The sequence below is a fragment of the Sebastes umbrosus genome, chromosome 15 (assembly GCF_015220745.1).
Source record: "Sebastes umbrosus isolate fSebUmb1 chromosome 15, fSebUmb1.pri, whole genome shotgun sequence".
NCBI classification, from domain to species: domain Eukaryota; kingdom Metazoa; phylum Chordata; class Actinopteri; order Perciformes; family Sebastidae; genus Sebastes; species Sebastes umbrosus.
The window spans coordinates 1,900,221-1,919,852 of record NC_051283.1 but is presented as its reverse complement, the minus strand read 5'-3'; the positions used below and the strand labels follow the sequence as shown (position 1 = coordinate 1,919,852).

The 19,632-nt window shown below is 43.7% G+C and overlaps 1 protein-coding gene across 1 annotated transcript in view; it reads right to left on the bottom strand.

Moving 5' to 3' along the window:
- LOC119503507 (chromodomain-helicase-DNA-binding protein 4-like) overlaps positions 1-19,632 on the bottom strand; it is a gene marked incomplete at its 5' end in the record, with an annotated part of 41,445 nt that overhangs the window by 9,117 nt on the left and 12,696 nt on the right. Inside the window, 32 exon segments of the mRNA XM_037795338.1 lie at positions 1,166-1,290; positions 1,443-1,560; positions 2,696-2,827; positions 2,937-3,078; positions 3,175-3,348; positions 5,312-5,433; positions 5,624-5,761; positions 5,858-6,058; positions 8,027-8,218; positions 10,099-10,198; positions 10,293-10,424; positions 11,476-11,684; positions 11,779-11,886; positions 11,888-11,983; positions 12,700-12,753; positions 12,755-12,936; positions 13,868-13,903; positions 13,906-13,944; positions 13,947-13,971; positions 13,973-14,040; positions 16,171-16,195; positions 16,197-16,310; positions 16,443-16,492; positions 16,495-16,533; positions 16,536-16,571; positions 16,688-16,729; positions 16,732-16,822; positions 16,824-16,870; positions 16,873-16,930; positions 16,932-16,965; positions 17,242-17,279; positions 17,281-17,361. Of these exon segments, the coding sequence (XP_037651266.1) occupies positions 1,166-1,290; positions 1,443-1,560; positions 2,696-2,827; positions 2,937-3,078; positions 3,175-3,348; positions 5,312-5,433; positions 5,624-5,761; positions 5,858-6,058; positions 8,027-8,218; positions 10,099-10,198; positions 10,293-10,424; positions 11,476-11,684; positions 11,779-11,886; positions 11,888-11,983; positions 12,700-12,753; positions 12,755-12,936; positions 13,868-13,903; positions 13,906-13,944; positions 13,947-13,971; positions 13,973-14,040; positions 16,171-16,195; positions 16,197-16,310; positions 16,443-16,492; positions 16,495-16,533; positions 16,536-16,571; positions 16,688-16,729; positions 16,732-16,822; positions 16,824-16,870; positions 16,873-16,930; positions 16,932-16,965; positions 17,242-17,279; positions 17,281-17,361 (3,048 nt within the window).

Below are 19,632 nucleotides of genomic sequence, written 5' to 3'. Positions count from 1 at the left end.
TGTGTGTCTGGCCTCTCCGGTAGAGCTTTTGCTGCGGGGCTCCGCTGCGGGGGTCTACCTGGCGCCGCTGCTCCGTGCACACCGGCTGTGACGGCTCCATCCACCTCACGCCGATTACCTCATTAACGTTATGGTTCCCTTATAGCATTGGGATTAAACGTGAAATATTGCCGAATAGGTCCGTTTGCTTTACGCATCGACAACAAATCCTCTGCCTCCTGCTCCTACTACTCTGAGCTGACGGACCAGATGCATTCACGGTCAGTATGTAGTGTCCGTCGTCTGACTATCGATTGATAACATGCCGCTGATACGCCAAAATGAACAAAATGGGTTAAATTATTTTTATTTATTACTTAAAGGCTACATGCCTCTGTTTTTTGTGATTTTCAAATGTTTTTAATAAAAGAGTACGTGTTGAATTACATGAGATTTATTGTTGTTGTTGTTTTTTTACCGTGGTATCGCATTTGGTATCGAGAATCGTGGAAATTCACTGGTATTGGTATCGACTACTAGATTTCTGGTACCGTGACTTCCCTAGTTCAGACTCAGGACTCCAACACAAACTACACAGAAGCACCAAAACCTCTTGGTTGTATCTAGTGAAGCGCGTCTGTTAAACAGTGTTGGCCGCGGTCGGAGGACGCGGGGGAGACCGTAGCTTTGGTCTCCAGGGCCGGAGTCTCTGCTGTACTCTGCTCCTCTCCACACTGCAGAGGAGTTAGTTTAGCTCTGAGAATATCTAGTGAATGTACAGTGGACGTTTGTGCAGAAATAACTGCTGCAGCTCCTCCAGACCAACAGAGGTTTCCCGTGTCTTGTGAAGTGACGGGGCTCCGCAGAGAGAAACGTTATCGTCGGTCGGGAGGCTGAGGCAGGAAAAGCCAACACTAGGATCAGCACTGATTCATGGAGAGACCTTCGTCTGGTCAGCTAACATTACTGCCAAGCAGCTGAAATATAGAGTGATATTGTGCTTTTAGCTGACGTGTGTCTCCTCACTGTTTTGAGCGATGCTCCTTCATGTCTATGTAGAGCGAACACAAACGCGAGCAACAGGACGCTGACTTTAGTTGACTTAACGGCCACAGGTGTCGCTGTTAACAAGACATTTCTGATTCTTACAAACAGTCCCTTAAAAGTGTCTGTAGTCCTGCTGTACCTGGATGTCGTTGTGGGGGTTCCAGTCAGAGTCGTAAATGATGACGGTGTCGGCGGTGGCCAGGTTGATACCCAGACCTCCGGCCCTCGTTGACAGCAGGAAGGCAAACTGCGGAGCGCCGGGAGCTGAAAAAAAAAAAAAAAAATCAAGTCAAAACATGTTTTAATTATTAGTAACCTGGAACTTTAATAACAAAAGATCAAGTAACCATTTAAGTTTAGAAGTTAAGTTCAAAGTTTTCATTTGTGTGACGGGCGGGAGAAATGAACTGTCTCACCGTTGAAGCGATCGATAGCTTCCTGTCTCATCCCTCCAGTGATCCCTCCATCAATCCTCTCGTACTTGTAGCCCTCGTTCTCCAGGAAGTCCTCGAGCAAGTCCAACATCTTGGTCATCTGCAGGGAAACACGGAGGAGACGGTTTGTTAGGAAATAGCTGATGACATTTCAGGCTTTTAAAACTCATTTTTCATCAGGTCGCAGTTCCGACTGGAAATACGAAAAGCGATTTGTAAGTTGCAGGCGGAGACTGCAACGGGATGAAGTGTTTCTAATCATTTTACAACCTCAAGTTGAATTATATTGATTTTGTTTTTTTTACTTCGAGCTGCTACTTTACAGGGTCAACATTGATATCAAATAATTATCTGACTGAGACCGATCACTTTAAAAGAGAAAAAGCAGGAAAAAAGAAACATATTTAAATTGGTAAAAAGGGAAAGAGAAAGATTATTAATGAATGCCGTGTACACACTACACAAGAATCAAGGCCATTTTGGGTCCGACTCCCCCCAATCGACAACCGTCAGCAAAGCTCTGATTGTTTGATGGCTCTAAAGATGATCTCTTCCGATGTTCCCGTGGTGTGAGGTATGTTAAGAGAGTCAGAAATATTAAACATGTTCAATATTTACGATGGGATATCCTGTTGTGTGTGGGGAACCCCGAGGACAGCCGATGATGCAGTCACGTGGGAAAAAACGACAGCCAATAGAGAACCTTGCTGACTGAAGAAGGAAGGACAACCACCGCGTGAGCTAATGTTAAACGTGAAGCATAAAGTAGTAGTAAGATGGAGCTGAGAAATAGAGGAAGAACTCGATTTGTGGCATCAATATAGGTGTTTATTGAACGTGTCTCCATGACTTCATCCGTCCATCCTTTGTGAATTTTCATTACAGAGTAAAAACTAACATCGCTAATTCTTCCTGCCCGTCGTCCGCCATGTTTGTTTACACTAAAGTCACGTTTGATCGCCAGAGATTTTGCAAGATATGCAGTTTTGAGAGTCGGGTCTCTTGTTGTCCATGAATGAATGTGTCAGTGTGTGGTGTGCTGTTTTGGCCAAATCGTCGCTCTCCAAACACTACAGGAACAAAAGTGTTAAATTGAACAACATGTCGTTACGTGTGGAGTCTCTCACATTTTACACATCTTGTTAAGATTTGAAAAATGGTTTAATGTGGGCCAGTCTTTAGGGAACTGATACACCGGCGTGTTGGGAATTTGTGAGTTAGCGCTTGTCTCTTACCTGAGAGAAGATGAGCACTCGGTGTCCTCCGTTCTTCAGCTTCCTCATCATCTTCTGCAGCAACATCAGTTTCCCAGCAGCCTTTGTGAGAGAGTTGCCGTCGTACATCCCGTTGGGCATCTTTGGAGCTTCCTGTTTGGAGCGACCGATCAAAACATTTAGGTTTTGTAAACTCTGAAATGACTGCAGAGAAAGATTGGCTATAATATTGAAATAATAGAAAAGGATGTTTGGGTCGTACGATAGCAGCCGTGGGGAAGAGGTAAGGGTGGTTGCAGCATTTCTTGAGGTCCATGACGACGTTGAGCAGAGACACCTGGTTTCCTCCTCCTTTGGTGTTCAGAGCCTCAAAGTTTTTCGTCAGGATGAATTTGTAGTACTTCCTGCAAACAGAGGATATGCACATTTACCCTTTTCTTTTTATATCTGTACACAGCTCGGATCTTTTTGAAGGAATAATAATATCTAGAAGAACTCACTTCTGCAAGGGGCTGAGCTCCACTCTGACGATGAGCTCGGTCTTGGAGGGCATGTGTTTGAAGACGTCGGCCTTCAGCCTCCTGAGCATGTGCGGACCCAGCATGTCGTGCAGCTTCTTGATCTGGTCTTCCTTCGCGATGTCGGCGAACTCCTCCAGGAAGACCTCCAGTTTACTGCAGACAGACACAGACGGGTACGACTGTACGGTCACACTGCCGACACCGACGACAGACTAGGAAGGTTTTGGTTTTGTGTTATTTGTCAAACCTCTGCACACTTTTTTTACTCAATGTTAATATTTTCTTACAACCCTCAACGTTGCTTTAAAGTATTTTTGTTGACTGGAAGAACAACAAACATTAAATCGGAGCAGTCGCAAGAAGCTTAAAAGCAGAATAAAACGCCTTCCTGCAACACAATATGAGTTTATTTTTGTAGACTTTCTCCTGATCTTTGCTTTTTAAAAGCGTGCATGCATTTTTAAGGCGTGCATGCAGAACGGCTCCTCGTTCTCTCGCCCGGTAGCGGCGTGGAGGGAGACGGGCGCCAATCTGCGCGAGCTGCCGCAGAACCGGTTGAGGATCGGCAAAGTTTACCTTTAGGAGCATTACGTCACCGGGCGTTATTGATCCACTTGACGAGGATGCTTTCCCCCGGGCTCATTCGTTTTTCATTCTGACAAAATGACTTCTCCCCCGTTATGATATCAAAGTGCACGCAGCACAGGAACCCAGACGGAGAGCAGACGGTCCCCGAGGCAAAGTATTAACGGAGTAAAGTAGAAAACAAAACACAAATTCAACTAACGTTATTCTAACGCAGTTTTAAAATGGTTTCCCAGATGTTCTCATGTATGAAAAGAGCCCAAATGAACACTGGAAGAGGACTACTTGATTACTAGAAGCAGATTATTTGAACAGTGTTTGTATAGGAATGATTCTGTCCCAAGCTGTTTGATCACTAGAAGCGGTTGATCGCTGTAACTGTGATCACTAGAAGCTGTTTCCACTGTATAAATTTGAATTTAGAATATTCGTTGACTGCCCTAAAGTTTATGATGATTTAGGGGGCTTTCACATTTAGGGACCCGGGCCCAGATCAGAGTCCACTTGTCCCCAAAGTCCAGTTGGATTGATTAGTGTGAACGCTCTGCTCCGTACCGTACTCGGGCACGGTTCGTCGATCCGTACCCGAGTCCACTTGAAAAGGTGGTCTGGAGTACGGATCATGTGGACTCTGGTACGGTTCGCATCAGGTGTGAAAGCCAACCGTACCAAAACACGGAAGTGGACCGCTATTTATCGCGAGTAACGTTAGCAGTCAGCGAGTAGTTTTGTAAGGGCAGGCTTTTTTCAATGCCGCCGGTCTCCTTCGAAATCTGTATACATATTAAACAGTTTCATATCTACTGTATGTCTGTATCTGTGCACAGCATGCGCCGACCTCATCCTCTAAACTGCACGGCCGTGGATGATACAGCAGGGAGGCCGGCGAGAGGTTCCTTAAAATATAGACAACAGGCGATGGGGTTGAGTGATGTTTGTTATTTTATTTAGCTGGTTTAATGGTCTGTCTGCGAAGAATGAGAGACGCTCAGCTGCTCAGCGGGCAGAGAGAGAGATAGACGGGGTGGGAGGGAGAGTTTTCACACAAACTCGGTGAATTAAGAGTTTATTTAGACCAAACCAGAGTTGGTGATTGTTGGAAAGACTAACGATGACGTGTTGGTGAGTTTTATTTAGTTTCTGTCCAGTTTGAATGAAGTGTTTTATGATGCTCCGCCACTAGAACAGCTGATCTCAACATAAACAAATACACGTGGGTGATGACGTAGTGTACTCGGATACGGAATAACTTTACTAATGTGAAAGCTGAGCGGAGAGGGGGAAGGGGGGGTGGCAAGCGTATGGATCCATCGTACCTAATGTGAAAATGCCCTCAGAGACTTCAGTGCCTGAAAAATAACACCAGGTACAAGGCTCTCTAAACGAAACATCAAGAGCAAAACCTTCATCAACTCCACTGCAGGTGTGAGGTCCATACATCATGACCTCACACCTGAAGGAAAGCCTCTATGTTGTGGCGAGGACTCTAAAAACAATAAAGCGGTATGTTGAGTAGGAGTCCGGCGCCTACCTGAACCTCTCAGGTGTGAGGAAGTTGAGCAGGTGGAAAAGCTCCTCCAGGTTGTTCTGCAGAGGAGTTCCAGTCAGCAGCAGTTTGTGCTGCAGAGGGTAGTTGTTCAACACACGGAAAAACTACAGCAGGAAACAAGAAAAACAACAAAGAACCACAACTTCAGTTCAACTTTAGTGGCGAGCGTCTGCTCATGCTGATGACTGGTTTATTCCAGCAGTTCAACACATGTCTACAACTGTAGAAAAACATTTCATATGTAGTATATATTCCCAAGCTGGATATAGGTTTTTACTATTGATAGAGTTCTACCTTGGACTGGTTGTTCTTCAGTCTGTGGGCCTCGTCCACCACCAGGCAGGCCCAGTCTATGGAGCCCAGGATCGCCATGTCGATGGTGATGAGCTCGTAGGAGGTCAGCAGGACGTGGAACTTGATCGACGAGTCTTTCTGTTGAAGGAAATCAACAGAAACAGAAGTTTAAAAATGATCCGTGCGTTTGTTTTTAGGAGTTTGAGGTGTTCGTTCAGTACCGTCTCCTCTCACCTTCATCCTGGAGGCCTTCTTCCCTCCTCGGATGGCGTTGTCCTCGAAGGAGAACTCGTTCTCTCGGATGACGGCTCTGCTGTCTTTGTCTCCGACGTAGGTCATCACGTACATGTCGGGCGCCCACATCTCAAACTCTCTCTCCCAGTTGATGATGGTGGAGAGCGGAGCGCTGACCAGGAACGGACCCTTAGAGTGGCCCTGGAAGTGGAGACAGGAAGTCAGTTCAAACTCCATCATTACAGAAATATAGAAACACACTGTGTGTTTGTTTCAAACTAATAAGAACTGAAATGAGGAGAGCTGAAATTTATATATGACGGGGAAATCAAAAATCAAAAAGTAAAATCTCAGCTTTCCTAAAAAATCACTGTTTTTGCAGATTTACCTTCCAACATGAGATATTAGCCTTTTGGCCAAAGTGACACCGACATTTCAATATATTGATGGCTCAAAATGAACTTTATGGTAGGGTTGGGTGATAGGACGAACATATTGGCTATCTGTGATTGGCTGAGAACATGCCGGTTGGGTTTTTCTGGGGTGGTTTGTCATTTTATTTTGCTAATTTAATGGTCTGCCTCTGAAGAACGAGAGCCGAGAGAGAGACAGCAGAGCACATTTTCACATCTAACTCTATGAATTACGGGTTTATGTCACCAAACTAGAGTTGGTGGATTGTTGTTTTTTTCTATGGAGTTTGGTTGCTTTGAAGAGAGCGTTAAAGGCTGTTTCCTTTTCACATCTCACGTGGTCAATTAAGAGTTTAGTTCGACCAAAACCAGAGTTGATGATTGTTGTAACAGTGAGAAGACTAAACAAGACGGGTTTGGCGAGTTATATTTCAGTTTCTATGGAGTCTAAAGTGTGTTTTACAATCTTCAATGTCAAGTTGTTGGGTTTCTTTCTATGGAGTCTGGTCACTTTGAGGAGAGCATAACGTCTGTTTCTTTCAAATCTAACACTGAATTAAGGGTTTCATTCGACTAAAACCAGAGTTGGTGATTGCTGGAACAGTTTGAAGACTAACCAAGACGATTTTAATGAATTTAATTTGTTTCTGTCGAGTTTGAATGAAGTGTTTTACGATGAGTTAAGAAGGTAACTGAGCTAAGTCTTAGATCGGTGAAAGAGAGGAACTTGAATTCAGGTGTACAGTTGTATATTTCTGACTAATAAGAAGAACAAGTGGAAGAATGCTTCTTTTCTTGACATTTTGTGAATATATTTTGTGAATTTATTAGACTAAAAAAAACTAAAGAGAGCAAATATATCGTTAATTGTTGGGTTGATGGTGGCCGGTTGTATAGTTTTAACATATGGTCCCAATAATGACTTATCATAAATGCTAATTTATGTTCCGAGAAGGATTACTTTTACATACTGGATCATACATCATGTTGAACTTTCAGGTTATGATTTCACCTCGGGCTACAATTGATTAATAACAATCAGATGATTATCTTCTTGGTTCATTTATGAATCTTTTGGTCTATAAAATGTCGACATAGCAAAAAACACCCATCATCAACAAAGAGACAAAAAAGGACATTTTCTAATGTTTTTGTCCGTCCGTCAGTCCAAACCTCAAAAGATATTCAAGTTACTAACACAGACGACGAGGATTTACACATAAGAGACTGAAAACAACTCTAAAAAACATCCTGAGACTGATCAGGAACTCAAGTCACTGGTAACATCTCACCTGGTTCTTGAACTGGACTACAATAAAGAAAATAATATATATCAAATAAATAGAAGATAAATGAAGTCTAAAAGGTCTCCTGCTGCTCTGGCAGGAAGTGTAGTGTGGCCTCCCTCCTTTAGGTGGCAGCAGCCGCTCACATGATCACAGTCTGTGAATGTTTACTGTTGAGATCGAACTTAATGTCGTCAGATTTCACCTGACTTACACAAAAATGGCTGGATGGCTCCCGGCCAATAGGAGGACAGCTACTGTACACACACAGGGAGGCTCAACCAATCACTGCTCAGCTCAAAGTTGCATTAAATTAAAAGGTCAAATTAATCATTTCAAACTAAATATGAAACTAATTTAATGAAGACCATGAAGAGGACAAATGTTAACTTTATGTGCTGAGCTCCTGTACAACTGTGTAACACACATCTTTACAACATCCCCGCGGTATATCTCACAGCCAGACTCACCTCTTTATAGAGCGAGTAGAGGAAGACCGCCGTCTGGACCGTCTTTCCCAAACCCATCTCGTCGGCCAGGATGGTGTCGGTGCCCTGAGCCCAGGAGAACCGCAGCCAGTTGAGTCCCTCCAGCTGGTAGGGGTGCAGCGTCCCCCCCGTGCTGTCCAGGTACTCCGGCTGACGATCAAACTTTATAGTCGGCTGGGAACAGAAGAGACCGACGGGACAGATTAGCCACAAAGACACTGGGAATTACATGAAGACGAGGTGAGAGGCACTAGGAAAGACCTGAGAGCATTATTTATTCACAATCCGACTCCGATCGCTCGAGGCAGTATCGGCCGATACCAATCACACGGTCATTTGAAGCCTTCTATTTATCATGTAACATTTATTTATTTAACTATTCTTAACATTATATATGAAGTATTAAAACTAAGAGATGAGAAAGTATCATGAATCGACAGCTGTTTATTTATTGGTGAGCAACGTCTGCAACATATTCCACTCGCTCTCTAAAGCTGCCTTCACATGATAAGAAACCGCCGCGGCGCAGAGCCTTGCAGAGGCAAAGTACAGCACAGGTAGAATGTGTCATCAAAAATTGCGCAAGGACGCCACTCACTGTTTCTAGGCGACAACAACAACAATTGCAGCTGTCATATCATTTGTTGCGCTTCGAAAGGTCAGCGGTAACCAAGGTCATAGTTGAAATAATTTGAATTTTGAGGGCAGAGTTCGTGGCGATTTGGAGTGGTGCGCCGTGTTGGGTGGAATCGCTCCAGCGTAGTCGAGTGGCACCGCTCTCACCGTGAGAAAACAATGGCACAGCCAGCGCAGATCGATTTTATCGCTGATCATTGTGTGGGCGGCTTTAGAGAGACTTCCACTGAACCAAACAAAGCTGGCATAATGCTGCTCCGGTTGTGATTTGAGATGCCGGCATGACGCGTCACAACGACGTCGGCGTCTAGTGTGTTCACGTAGTCCCGCCATGCCGGCTGTCCCCTTCTGCATAGACATCGATCTGCCTCTGTGGCTACCTCCGCTGCCGGCTTAGCGGCGGAACAACAACACCCCCATATTCCGTGTCCGTACCTTTTACACATAACAGCGAGGCGGGATAACAGCGCAAGTAGTCCCACCATCAACGAGCTGTGTAAACAGGGCTTTAGAGACACAACTCCGGTGAGGCCATTTTAGCAGAGCGGAGCAAAACCGTCTCGCAGGACCGGAGTCTCTGCTGTACTCTGCTCCTTTGCCTGCCTGCCTTCACTCACACACCGCGCTCGTTCTCGCTCTTTCGCTCCACTCTCACGTGCATGCGCGCACACTCCACACTGCAGAAGAGTTAGTTTAGCTCTGAGAATATCTAGTGAATGTTCAGTGGACGTTTGTGCAGAAATAACTGCTGCAGCTCCTCCAGACCAACAGAGGTTTCCCGTGTCTTGTGAAGTGACGGGGCTCCTCAGAGAGAAACGTTATCGTCTCCAACCAAAACTCCAACACTAGGATCAGCATTGATTCATGGAGAGACCTTCGTCTGGTCAGCTAACATTACTGCCAAGCAGCTGAAATATAGAGTGATATTGTGCCTTGTGTGTCGCTTCACTGTTTTGAGCGATGCTCGTTCATGTCTATGTAGAGCGAGCACAAGCGTGAGCACGAGCAACAGGACGCTGACTTTCGTTGACTTAACGGCCACAGGTGTCGCTGTTAACAAGACATTTCTGATTCTTACAAACAGTCCCTTTAATAAAAAAGGTTAAAATAAGCGAGAGTCAGAGCAATAAAAGACAATTATGGTCAATATTAGTCTTAAAAGAATATATTGGATATAGTTGACTTCTATGGTCAGCTCTTAATACGCTGGTGGTTCCTCACATCTGCAAAGAAACACTGTTTTGTGGCAGACTTTGCATTTAAGATCTACAACAGAAAAGTCCTCTGTTTGGGTTTCAGAAGATGTTCCAACCAGAAGATATACATTTCTGGGCTGAATGCTGAATTGTCAAAGTTGTTAGTCAGCCGTTGCTCCTGAGTGATTCTAAAACAGGAAGGGTAAACATTGAAATACTTACGTCTATCACGGGGTTCTCAGGAGGTCTGTCGGGCCGCTTCACTCGTCCTTTCACCTTGATCTTCTTCCCAGGTTTCCCCTCGTCTCCCATCATCAGCTCTCTGAAACAAACACACAGTTAGTAAAAGTGTTGGTTTGAGGGTGTATATATATCTGGATCACGCTGCAGCAGTTTGTCCTGTGTCTGTATCTCACCTGTGGTGCCAGTACTGCACCTTGCAGGTGTCAAAGTCAGGTACGTCCATGTCGTCGGCCTCCCAGGTCGCCTGGTCGTATGCCAGCTCTCTCCACTTGATCAGGTAGTGGATGTTATTCTTCCTGTCCAAACTGGAGGGAAAAAAAAACACAGCAAAGAGAAGGAAACATTCAAGTTATTTTCATGTCTGGCAGATGATTCATGACTCCAATATCTGAAATACTACACATCTAAGTAGACATTTGTAAAAAAAAAAAAAAATTCAGAATGTACATTTCTGTGATATAGTAACTCATGAAGCATGGCTTTGGGTGAAAGATGTAATAAAAACTAGTTTATATCACTTAATCAAAGATGGGTATCATGGGAAAGAAACAGGCCACTTTGAGGTAAAGACTGCTTGTAAATTCAGGCTCTTAAAAAGGGGGATGGAGCAAACTCAAGAGAATATCCTTGTAAAATACAAGGCTAAATAAATAAGAATAAGAAAGGACTGGAAAAATGAGATCGAGTGGTGCATCTTCTCAAGGGAACATCTATATTTGAATAAAAAAGTAACGGACATTTTATGAAGAGGCTTTTAACGACATTTTTTATTCTGACAAGATCCTGAAGTTTTATTTTGACTGTTATTTTATTATTACTAAGTTTAACGTCTTGTTTTTTTACAAGAAAGTACTGTAAAAAAAAAAACACGTCTTCTTCTAACGAGTAAAGTTGGAGCATCAACGTTCATACTGTAAAACCTGTGTGTGTGCTGACCAGTGTTCATTTTGGCAGCTATTTTAGATTAGTCTCACTCTTTAGACACCTTTTAGTCAACGACAACTCAAAATGTTTTAGTCACCGAAAAGTCAGTACTTTTTTCAGCTTTTAGTCAAAATGTTTTTCTCTTAATTTCGTCAGCTATTTTTTTTTTATTAGTCTTAGTCCTGTGTCAAATCATCACATTATATTGAACATTTCAGTCAGGTGGAAGGTGATGAAAATAAAGAGAGATTTTAGTCAAATCTTAGTCAAGTCTTCTTTGGTCAACGATATTGCATGTTTGATATCGTCACCGTTAGTGTTTAATGGCGTCCGTGCCATCTCGTCATCGCCTTGTCTTAGTCATGGAAAAGAAGTCGCCCACGAACATGTTTCGTCATAGTTTTCATTAACCAAATTAACACCGGTGCTGACCTGTGGTTGAGGATGCGGTGCATCATCAGCCACTCCATCTTGATTCCAAAGCGGAGGTATTTCTCCTCCAGCTGTGCATACATGGGGTCCTTTGCTCTCCTCTTGACGCTCTTGTCCTCCTCTCCTTCGCCGAAGTCGATGGGCGGCGGATCGTCCATGTCGTTCTTCCTCTGGTAGTTTCTGAACATCACCTGACAGTGGAGCTCAAGCTTTGAGGGGAGGAAGAGGAGGAAGAGGAGGGTTACAGAGAGAAGAGATTTCTAGTTATGAATAACTACGAAACAAGGTCAAACCTCCACTCACCTGGAGCTCTGTGACCCAGGAGCAGTGCCAGTACGACATGTTGGACCACTTGGCGAAGAACTCCCTGTCCGGCCTCCCTGCCAGCGGGGAGGGATCGGGGGCGTCGGGGTGCGAGGTCTGGAGGACGGGGGACTGGCGTGGGTGGAGGAGCATCTCCCCACCGCCATGTCAGGATCTTCTGGACCTTCCCCTTCATGGATGGACACTGAAAGAGAAAAATATAATATTCGTGTTATTATAGTTTTTAGTTTGTAAAAATAGGCTTGTCTTAAACTATGCTCCAAAATTATGACATACATATTTTAAGAATATGAAGCATTTGAAAATACTCCCAAGAAATGACTTCACAATAAGCAGAAGTACCGATATAGACACTAGCAGACCATTTCTATCGCAGAGTTCAAAGGGTTAAACTGCTGCTTGTTTTCTCTTGTGTGATTAAAAGTCTTTATTGCACATTTTGATGAATCTGATTATCAAAATAGTTGCCACTTAATAGTTAATATAAGTAGTAGATCATTGTTATCTGCAGCTTCTACTTCTCCAAAATATACCAGGGATGTCCATGACTAGAACACTTGTGTCTGAATTCATCACAGCTATTTATCAGCTGAGGTAAAACGTGGTGGATGCAGTTAAACCTGCTTCATGTTTCTCTGGTCACACAGAGAGACAATCTGTTACTGTACTTCTGCTTTTGGTTTCTTGAATGAAACCGTGATTGTTGTTTTTTTTAAACCACTAATGGAGCCGTGCGACCTAACAAGCACAGAAATACCTCCAGGATCCATGAAACACCTTTTCCCCCCCAATCAAGCAGAAAGAGCACAAATATCCACCGGATCAATGAATACTTTCCTGCACGTCAGCATCACATCAATCACCACCATTTACCCCCCCGACTGACCGCTGGTGACTCACCGTGCAGCGGGGGCAGATCCACTCTCCGTTGGGGATCTCTGGCAGCGGCGGGTTGAAGGCAGTGGATGTGGTACGACGAGGGGCACGAGTCGCAGCAGAGGAGCTCCCCTCCGTCTTTACAAACCCTGCAGAACTCCATGTGGAGGTCGTCCTCCTCCATCTCCATCTCCCCGGTCTCTGCCGTGTCCTCTTCGCCTTCTGAGGGCTCCTCCCTGGCCTCCCACTGATGCCCTCCTTCTCCTGGAATGAAAGTAATACAATTCAGATGTTGTAAACTTAAAAACACACTCTTGAAGGAGGGCTTCACCCACCAAATGACCATCTGTATATCAATTATTTATCCCGTGTTACCTCTTGATGAATTGAAGTAAATGGGGTTTAACAACAACAAAACTATATCAAATAATCAACACATGCATGTTCGCTAAAACCTTACTATTTAAAAACACTTTGGACTCCAGGATGAGGAGGTTTAGTGGGGATGCATCGGTTTGAGAAGTAGTGATCGTACGACTTGATAAATGAGACTTGGATTATACTGCAACCGTTGTGTGAGAGTTTGTAAATGGATGTTTTGATATAGTTTTGTAGTAAATATTTTTCTAAGTGTTTTCTTTAAGTACTAGGAGTAAGAGCAGGGGTGGGGGGGAAAATAAGAATGGAGATTCTTATTTTCTAAGATTCTGAATCGATTCACAACTTCCAAAAATTGATTTTAAAAATGATTTTTTTTCTACAAAAGAGCGTAGATATATGCTACTGACAGACAGTCATCATACACGACAAGTCAAAGTTGTGGCAAGCATTATTGTGTGATTTTCCAGTACCAGTTTTACAGTGTTATTTTGTGCACAATTTATTTTTGAAAATTGGAAAGTTTCAGAGAAATAAGAAGGCAGCTAGCCTAAGCCTACCAATTTGATTTAAGTACCAGGCAGCAGTTTTATTTTTTGTGCAACTTGAACTTGAGAAATATTAAAAACTTTTTTTGTAAAAAGTGTTAATTGTTTTTGTATTAGTATGAATAAATGACGTCACTCTGCTTTCATGCCATAATTAGTTACACAGCGGACCGGAGTAGATCCTGGAAGCAGCACCCCTACATACTGAATCGATACCAAGGTAACCCTAAATAAGTGTGTCAGCTGTAAGAATCTAAGTACGATGCTTACACAGTGTGGGCAGCTCCAGGTGCCCTCGGGGCTTTCTCCATGTCGGGGTCCAGACAGACCATGTGGTACGCTCTGGACAGGTGTCACACAGGATGATCTCTTCCGCCCTGCTGGCAAACCTCACAGTAGTCCTGGTGGTCGGTCTCATAGCCGTCACCTTCCTCCGCTTCTGACGGGAAAAAAACACACTTCGTTACCAAAAACACCTCGGAACATCTCACATTGAACCCAACACACAGGATGTGACGTGTGCTCTGATCCAGGCTCAGCATTCGGCCGTGTGTTGTTGATGTTGGTTTGCGAGAGGAAAAACCCACTCGGTGACTCATCTTTTCCCCTTCACAACACGCTCCCTCAACAACACCAACACACTGATATTGAAGGGTTGCACAGTGAAAATATAAACATCCGTTCGGTGCTTTTCAATGCTCCTTCCTCAATATTTGGGTTTTTAATGCTGGCCTAAATGAAGCTAAAAGTTACAACATTTGCCCAAACACGCACAAAGTATGTTGTGTTTATTTCCAAAATGTCAGATTTCAAGGGATAAATGTTTCGTGTGACCTTTCATCTAAAAAAACTTTAACTGTCGTTAAAGAGGATTTCCACCCGGAGCAACTGTGTCCTCTGTGAAGCCGATCTGAATTCATCCGTTGGAGCGGCTACAGAAGATGTGTCAGTAGGCGACAACCCAGACCAAGATGTCGTCCTTCTAAATATACTCAGAACTCAGCTGACTCACAGTGACTAATGTGTGTGTGTGTGTGTGTGTGTGTGTGTGTGTGTGTGTACACACCTCCTCCTGTTGTTGTGCATTCACATAGACTTTAATGCTTTACCCTGAACGCAGTCATTACCGTTCACGTACACAGTGGGTTTAACCCACAATCTGTGGCTCTTATCTGCAGCCGTTCACACCTCAGCAGGTAGAGCTCTGGCCCAGTTCACACCTGGCATTAACATGCGTCTAGGGTAGGGATGCTCATTTTGAAAAATGTTCTTAACCGATAACCGACCCTCGTTAACCGATTATTAACCGTTAACCGACAAGATTTGTGCCTCGCATGCAGCGGTGTACCAGCTGCAGGAGCACAACAGATATTGGTTGACGGGAGTCCTCCAGTTCACCGTCCGGGAGCGTTAACTTAGCAGCTACGATGCTGCGTGTAGTGTCGCGGACATGCAGCCACTTTCCCAGTAAAAGTCTCCACCACACATTTAAGTTTAGTTTAGCAGGTTTGTCAGCTGTGTGTCTGCCCGGCGGAACTTTAGCGAGTTTCCAACAAACAGTGTGTGTATTTGTGCTACGTTAGCAGCTCTAGCATTGCCGGAGGCTTCGTGCTCGCCGCCGCCGCACACGTAGTCTGCGTGACTTTAGCGAGTTTCCAACAGACCATGTGTGTGTTTGTTGGCGGTGAGTGTGAGGTTGCTGGTGAGGTCTTTTGTGTGATTCTTTATGTAGAAACTCAGTTTTACAGATCTGTCGATTAAATCAACTAATTGATTAGTCGACAAAATGGTATTAGTGTTCGTCGACTAAGAATTGCTTTGAATCGAGGACGGCCCTGAAATAAACACGGACATCATTTCCGTTTGCAACCAACAAATGCGTTGTTGTTTTTAACCAGTTTAACGTACAAATGAAGCAGTTAGCTAGCTATAGACTGAATTTAATTCACTGTGCCGCTCAAAGGCTACCGGCCGATACCGGCGACTTTTAAGGTGGAATGTTTTCTTGCATGTTACTCAAAGTACGAGTAAACGTCGTGAATCAATCAACACACCTTAAATATCAATATGACAACTTTGACCGACCCGCTTGTTTTATTGGCTCTCTTGCATGACGTATGTTTTAATGAAGATTGGATTTTCAAGCGCTTAAAGAATGTTTATGAATTTCAACCGGATTATTCGAACTGCGAATATTGTGTTTCCTCATTGGGAGAAAAAACAATGGCGGAGCATTGTTCCGGTAGCACAACACCTTCCACCATCATTCAATGAGGCCCAGACCACCTCTGCATGTGGTCTGAGCGATCGGATCTCAATGCGTCTCGAGTGCGTTCACACCTGGGCTGTCTACTTGTGATTGGATCACTCAAGACACATGTTACTGCCAGGTTGGAACAGGGCCTATGACTCATCAGGTAAAGCCTGAAACAACCAGGGTAAAGGGTTCAACTCCCACAGGTTTCACAAAACCTACTGTATACTCAATGTTACATTAAGAGGACGAAGAAAGAAGAAGAAACCAAAGAGGATGATGATGGAGGAGACAAAGAGCAGCATGCATACGTACCTTTCTTCTTCTTGGGTTTGCTCTTTGGATGGCTTCTTTTTGCTGCGGCTGCTGCGGCTGTTGGATCCCTCCGAGACTGAGACGCTGTTCATGCTGCCGTCCTCGAAATCGCTGTCCACTTCAGGCTCATCTTCCTCGCTCTGTGAAACGTGAGAGACAAACTTCTGGCATAAAAAACAGTTTGTGGTACACATCTCAACTGTATGTAGGCGCACAACAAGTGTGTCTGCAGGGAAGCAAGAGAGACAGAGAGGAGGAGAGGCGGATCGTACCGATGAGCGTTTCCGTTTGCTGTTGAAGCCTCCCAGTTTGATTTTGAGAGAGCCACTTTCTTGGTCTTGGCGTTATTCTTCTTCTCTAGTTGTTAGGTGTAGGTTTGGATTTCTTGCGAGCGTTGGGACCTGCCGACACAAAAACAGGAAGGTAGAGGTCAGTCACATGCAGAGCCGAGGAGAATGAGAACAAACTGTTCGGACTGCTTTTGGTATTTCAGATCCTGTTCTTTCATTTGACCCACCTTTGCCTTCCTTCGTCTTGGCCTTGCGTAGCGGCGGCGGAGCGGCCGCTGAGGCTCTGCTGCAGGTGGTGGCGGCGGCGGCGGCGGCGCAACGACCGGGGCGACTTCCGCCACCATGGTGTCGACCGCGGCCGGGTACGTTGGCGGTGGCCAGGGCTGCGTTGGCGGCAGCGGCTCCTCTCAGGGGTTGTTGGTGCTGAACTCGCGCCACTTGGCGCCCAGAACCATCATCATTTTGGACACCGGCGATCTTGGGGTTCTTGGCTGCGATGAGGGGCCTGGAGGTGAAAGGAGGGGAAATACAATGAAAAAAATGTGGTCTGATTCATCTTCAGCAAAGATCGCAGTGAATATTTGACACGTTTGGCTGATGCAAGCGCAACTGAAGCTCAATTTGATTTCTCATAAGAATAGAGAAAAGAACAGCAACTGGTGCAACATGGGAAATTTCTCTCCTGGAAAAACTAGAGAGTAAAGAGACCGACACAAACGAGGCAACATTCATATTTCTTAAGCTGTGTGAATAGTTCTCATGGTTTTATGTGATCATCTACCTGACGAATTGGCTGAAGGCCTTGTAGTTGGTCAGAGAGGCGGTAGTCTTCCTCAGTGAAGATGTGGTCAATGTCCTCCATGCCCCAGTCATCGAGCAGCTGGGACGACGACTTTGGCTCCTACAGGAAACAACCAATAAGATTCATTAGCATCAAAGGGACAAGTGGAAATGTACAATATTAAGATCAATATAGAAACAACCAGCGCTTTGAAGTGGAAAAAGTACTCCTCTTATTCACATGTTGGCTGGTATCAGCAATGTCTTGTGACTTATTCCTATTTATTCATTAATTCTTTAACATTTTATACTGGGTCAGTCATAGTCAGCTGTGGTTTTATTGCTATATTATTATACTTCAATAATACTATAATACTCCAATAAACAGTGTCCCCAGTCAGGATGCTCCTACATATTAGCAGCAGGATAAAGAGACACATTCGGAATTTCTACAGTGAATAAAAGATACTAGGAGACATTGGGTTTGGCTCGTAACCAAAGAAAAGTTGATGGTTTTTTACATAAAAGTTTAAAACTATGCACTTTCACATCCTTTTGGACCATTATTACAAGTTAAATGATTACTTTATTATTTACACCATATCACGGTCTTTCGTCTGAACATCTGATTCTACTGGAAAATGTTTGTCCTAAAGGAGCAGATTCATTAAAAAACACTAAAGGCTGGTAAATTTACATTGTACGTTTTCTCTGTGCCCAATTGTCACCAATCACAACCAGCAGGTCAAATAATCATCATATGCAGGTAAACACTGAAAACTTTCGGATTGACCAGCTACCAAGTTTTGCTGTTCTTTATTTTAAGGTTTATGGACTTAAAAAAATTCAACAAACAGATGTTGAAATAGGCAGCTGGTGAGCAACACGGTCCTGCAGAGCTAACAGCTACCGTTAATGGAGACTGTATTGAGTTTCATTGTGATGCATTCATGCTCTACTCAGTAATATGAATATCGGGCGGTGGAAAATTCTAACATTATCATGATGTGTTCAAATGTAATCTTGTAAATGTAGTTTTTTGGCGAGAAACATGAATAAAATCTTTTAACTTCCTAACACTAACTCAAAATGTTTGTCGTTTTATGTTTTACCACGGTAATCGCATTGGGTATCGAGAATCTGGGAATTTTAGGTGTCGTTGGAAAATTAAAAACAAAAAACAAACAACACATAATATGACGATGTACCTGTGAAACAAACAAACTAAATCAACCAGATGGGTCAAAGGCCATCTGTCCAAACTATTTGAAACTTTTTGAAATATATTGCTGACAAAGAGTCAGGTAAGACTTTCACATCACATCACACGGTAAGACACCGCTTTACAGTGCACTTGTGTGAATCTGAAAACACGGCACAGCTTGTTTCCGCTCCACCACTTTAATTTGGTAAGGTAAGGAGTTATCAATACTAATCCGATCAATTGATTAGATGACCAGCGAATGTGGAGGAGAACCTGGTTCAGCACACGAGCCCTAACGTGTGCAATAGCTGTTCTGCCCATAATTCAATATGTGCTAAAGAGACAACATGACTGGTGTCAAGTGTATTTCTGAACATTATTCTTCACAACAAAAACAACATTTTTTTTACGTCAGAAGCTCCCGCTGACTGATTACAGCGCCGACTGATCACGCTCTGACTGAGCGGCGAAACACGTGGGACCAGCTGTGGCTTTCATTGTCAATCTGGAGCCTCAAAACTAAACGGCACTGTTTCCATTTAGAGCTTTTAAAAAGCGTGGCTGTGTCCTTGTGCACCACAAAAGCCCAACCTTCCGCCTCTTACAAAAACACTTTTGTTCCCTCCCTGAGCGTCAGCAGCCGCCATTATTTTACTCAATATACTAAATTATTATGACACACATGACGTAAGCATCGTCTTTCCACAACAATTCAATTTCTTTTAGAATTAATAGTGATTTTTTTCCTTCCGTCTTTTTTTTGGGGGGTTAATTTTGAAACGATTTCATCAACTCTACCAGATCACATTTGCATGGTTTAGGAGGTTTAAGTGTCTGGTGAGGAGGGTCTGAAATTAGCAACCAGACAAATGCAACAAAAATGAAATATTTCAGAAGTCCATTAGGATTCACCTGTCACACTCGCCAGGCACTCACTTAGTTTTTTAAAGATAATTACTTTAAATGGAGATATACAGTAGTTCCTAATTTAGTGCCAATACAGCTGATTTGACAAACTGATGACAACTTTGATGAATGATTTAAAGGTCCCCATATTGTAAAAAAGTGACATTTTAATTTCTTTTATGTTATAAGCAGGTTTGAGTTCTATATAAATACTGTGAAAGTATCGAAACTCTTAATCCAGAGAAGTAAACACAGCCCGTATACAGAAACTGAGCTTTTGAA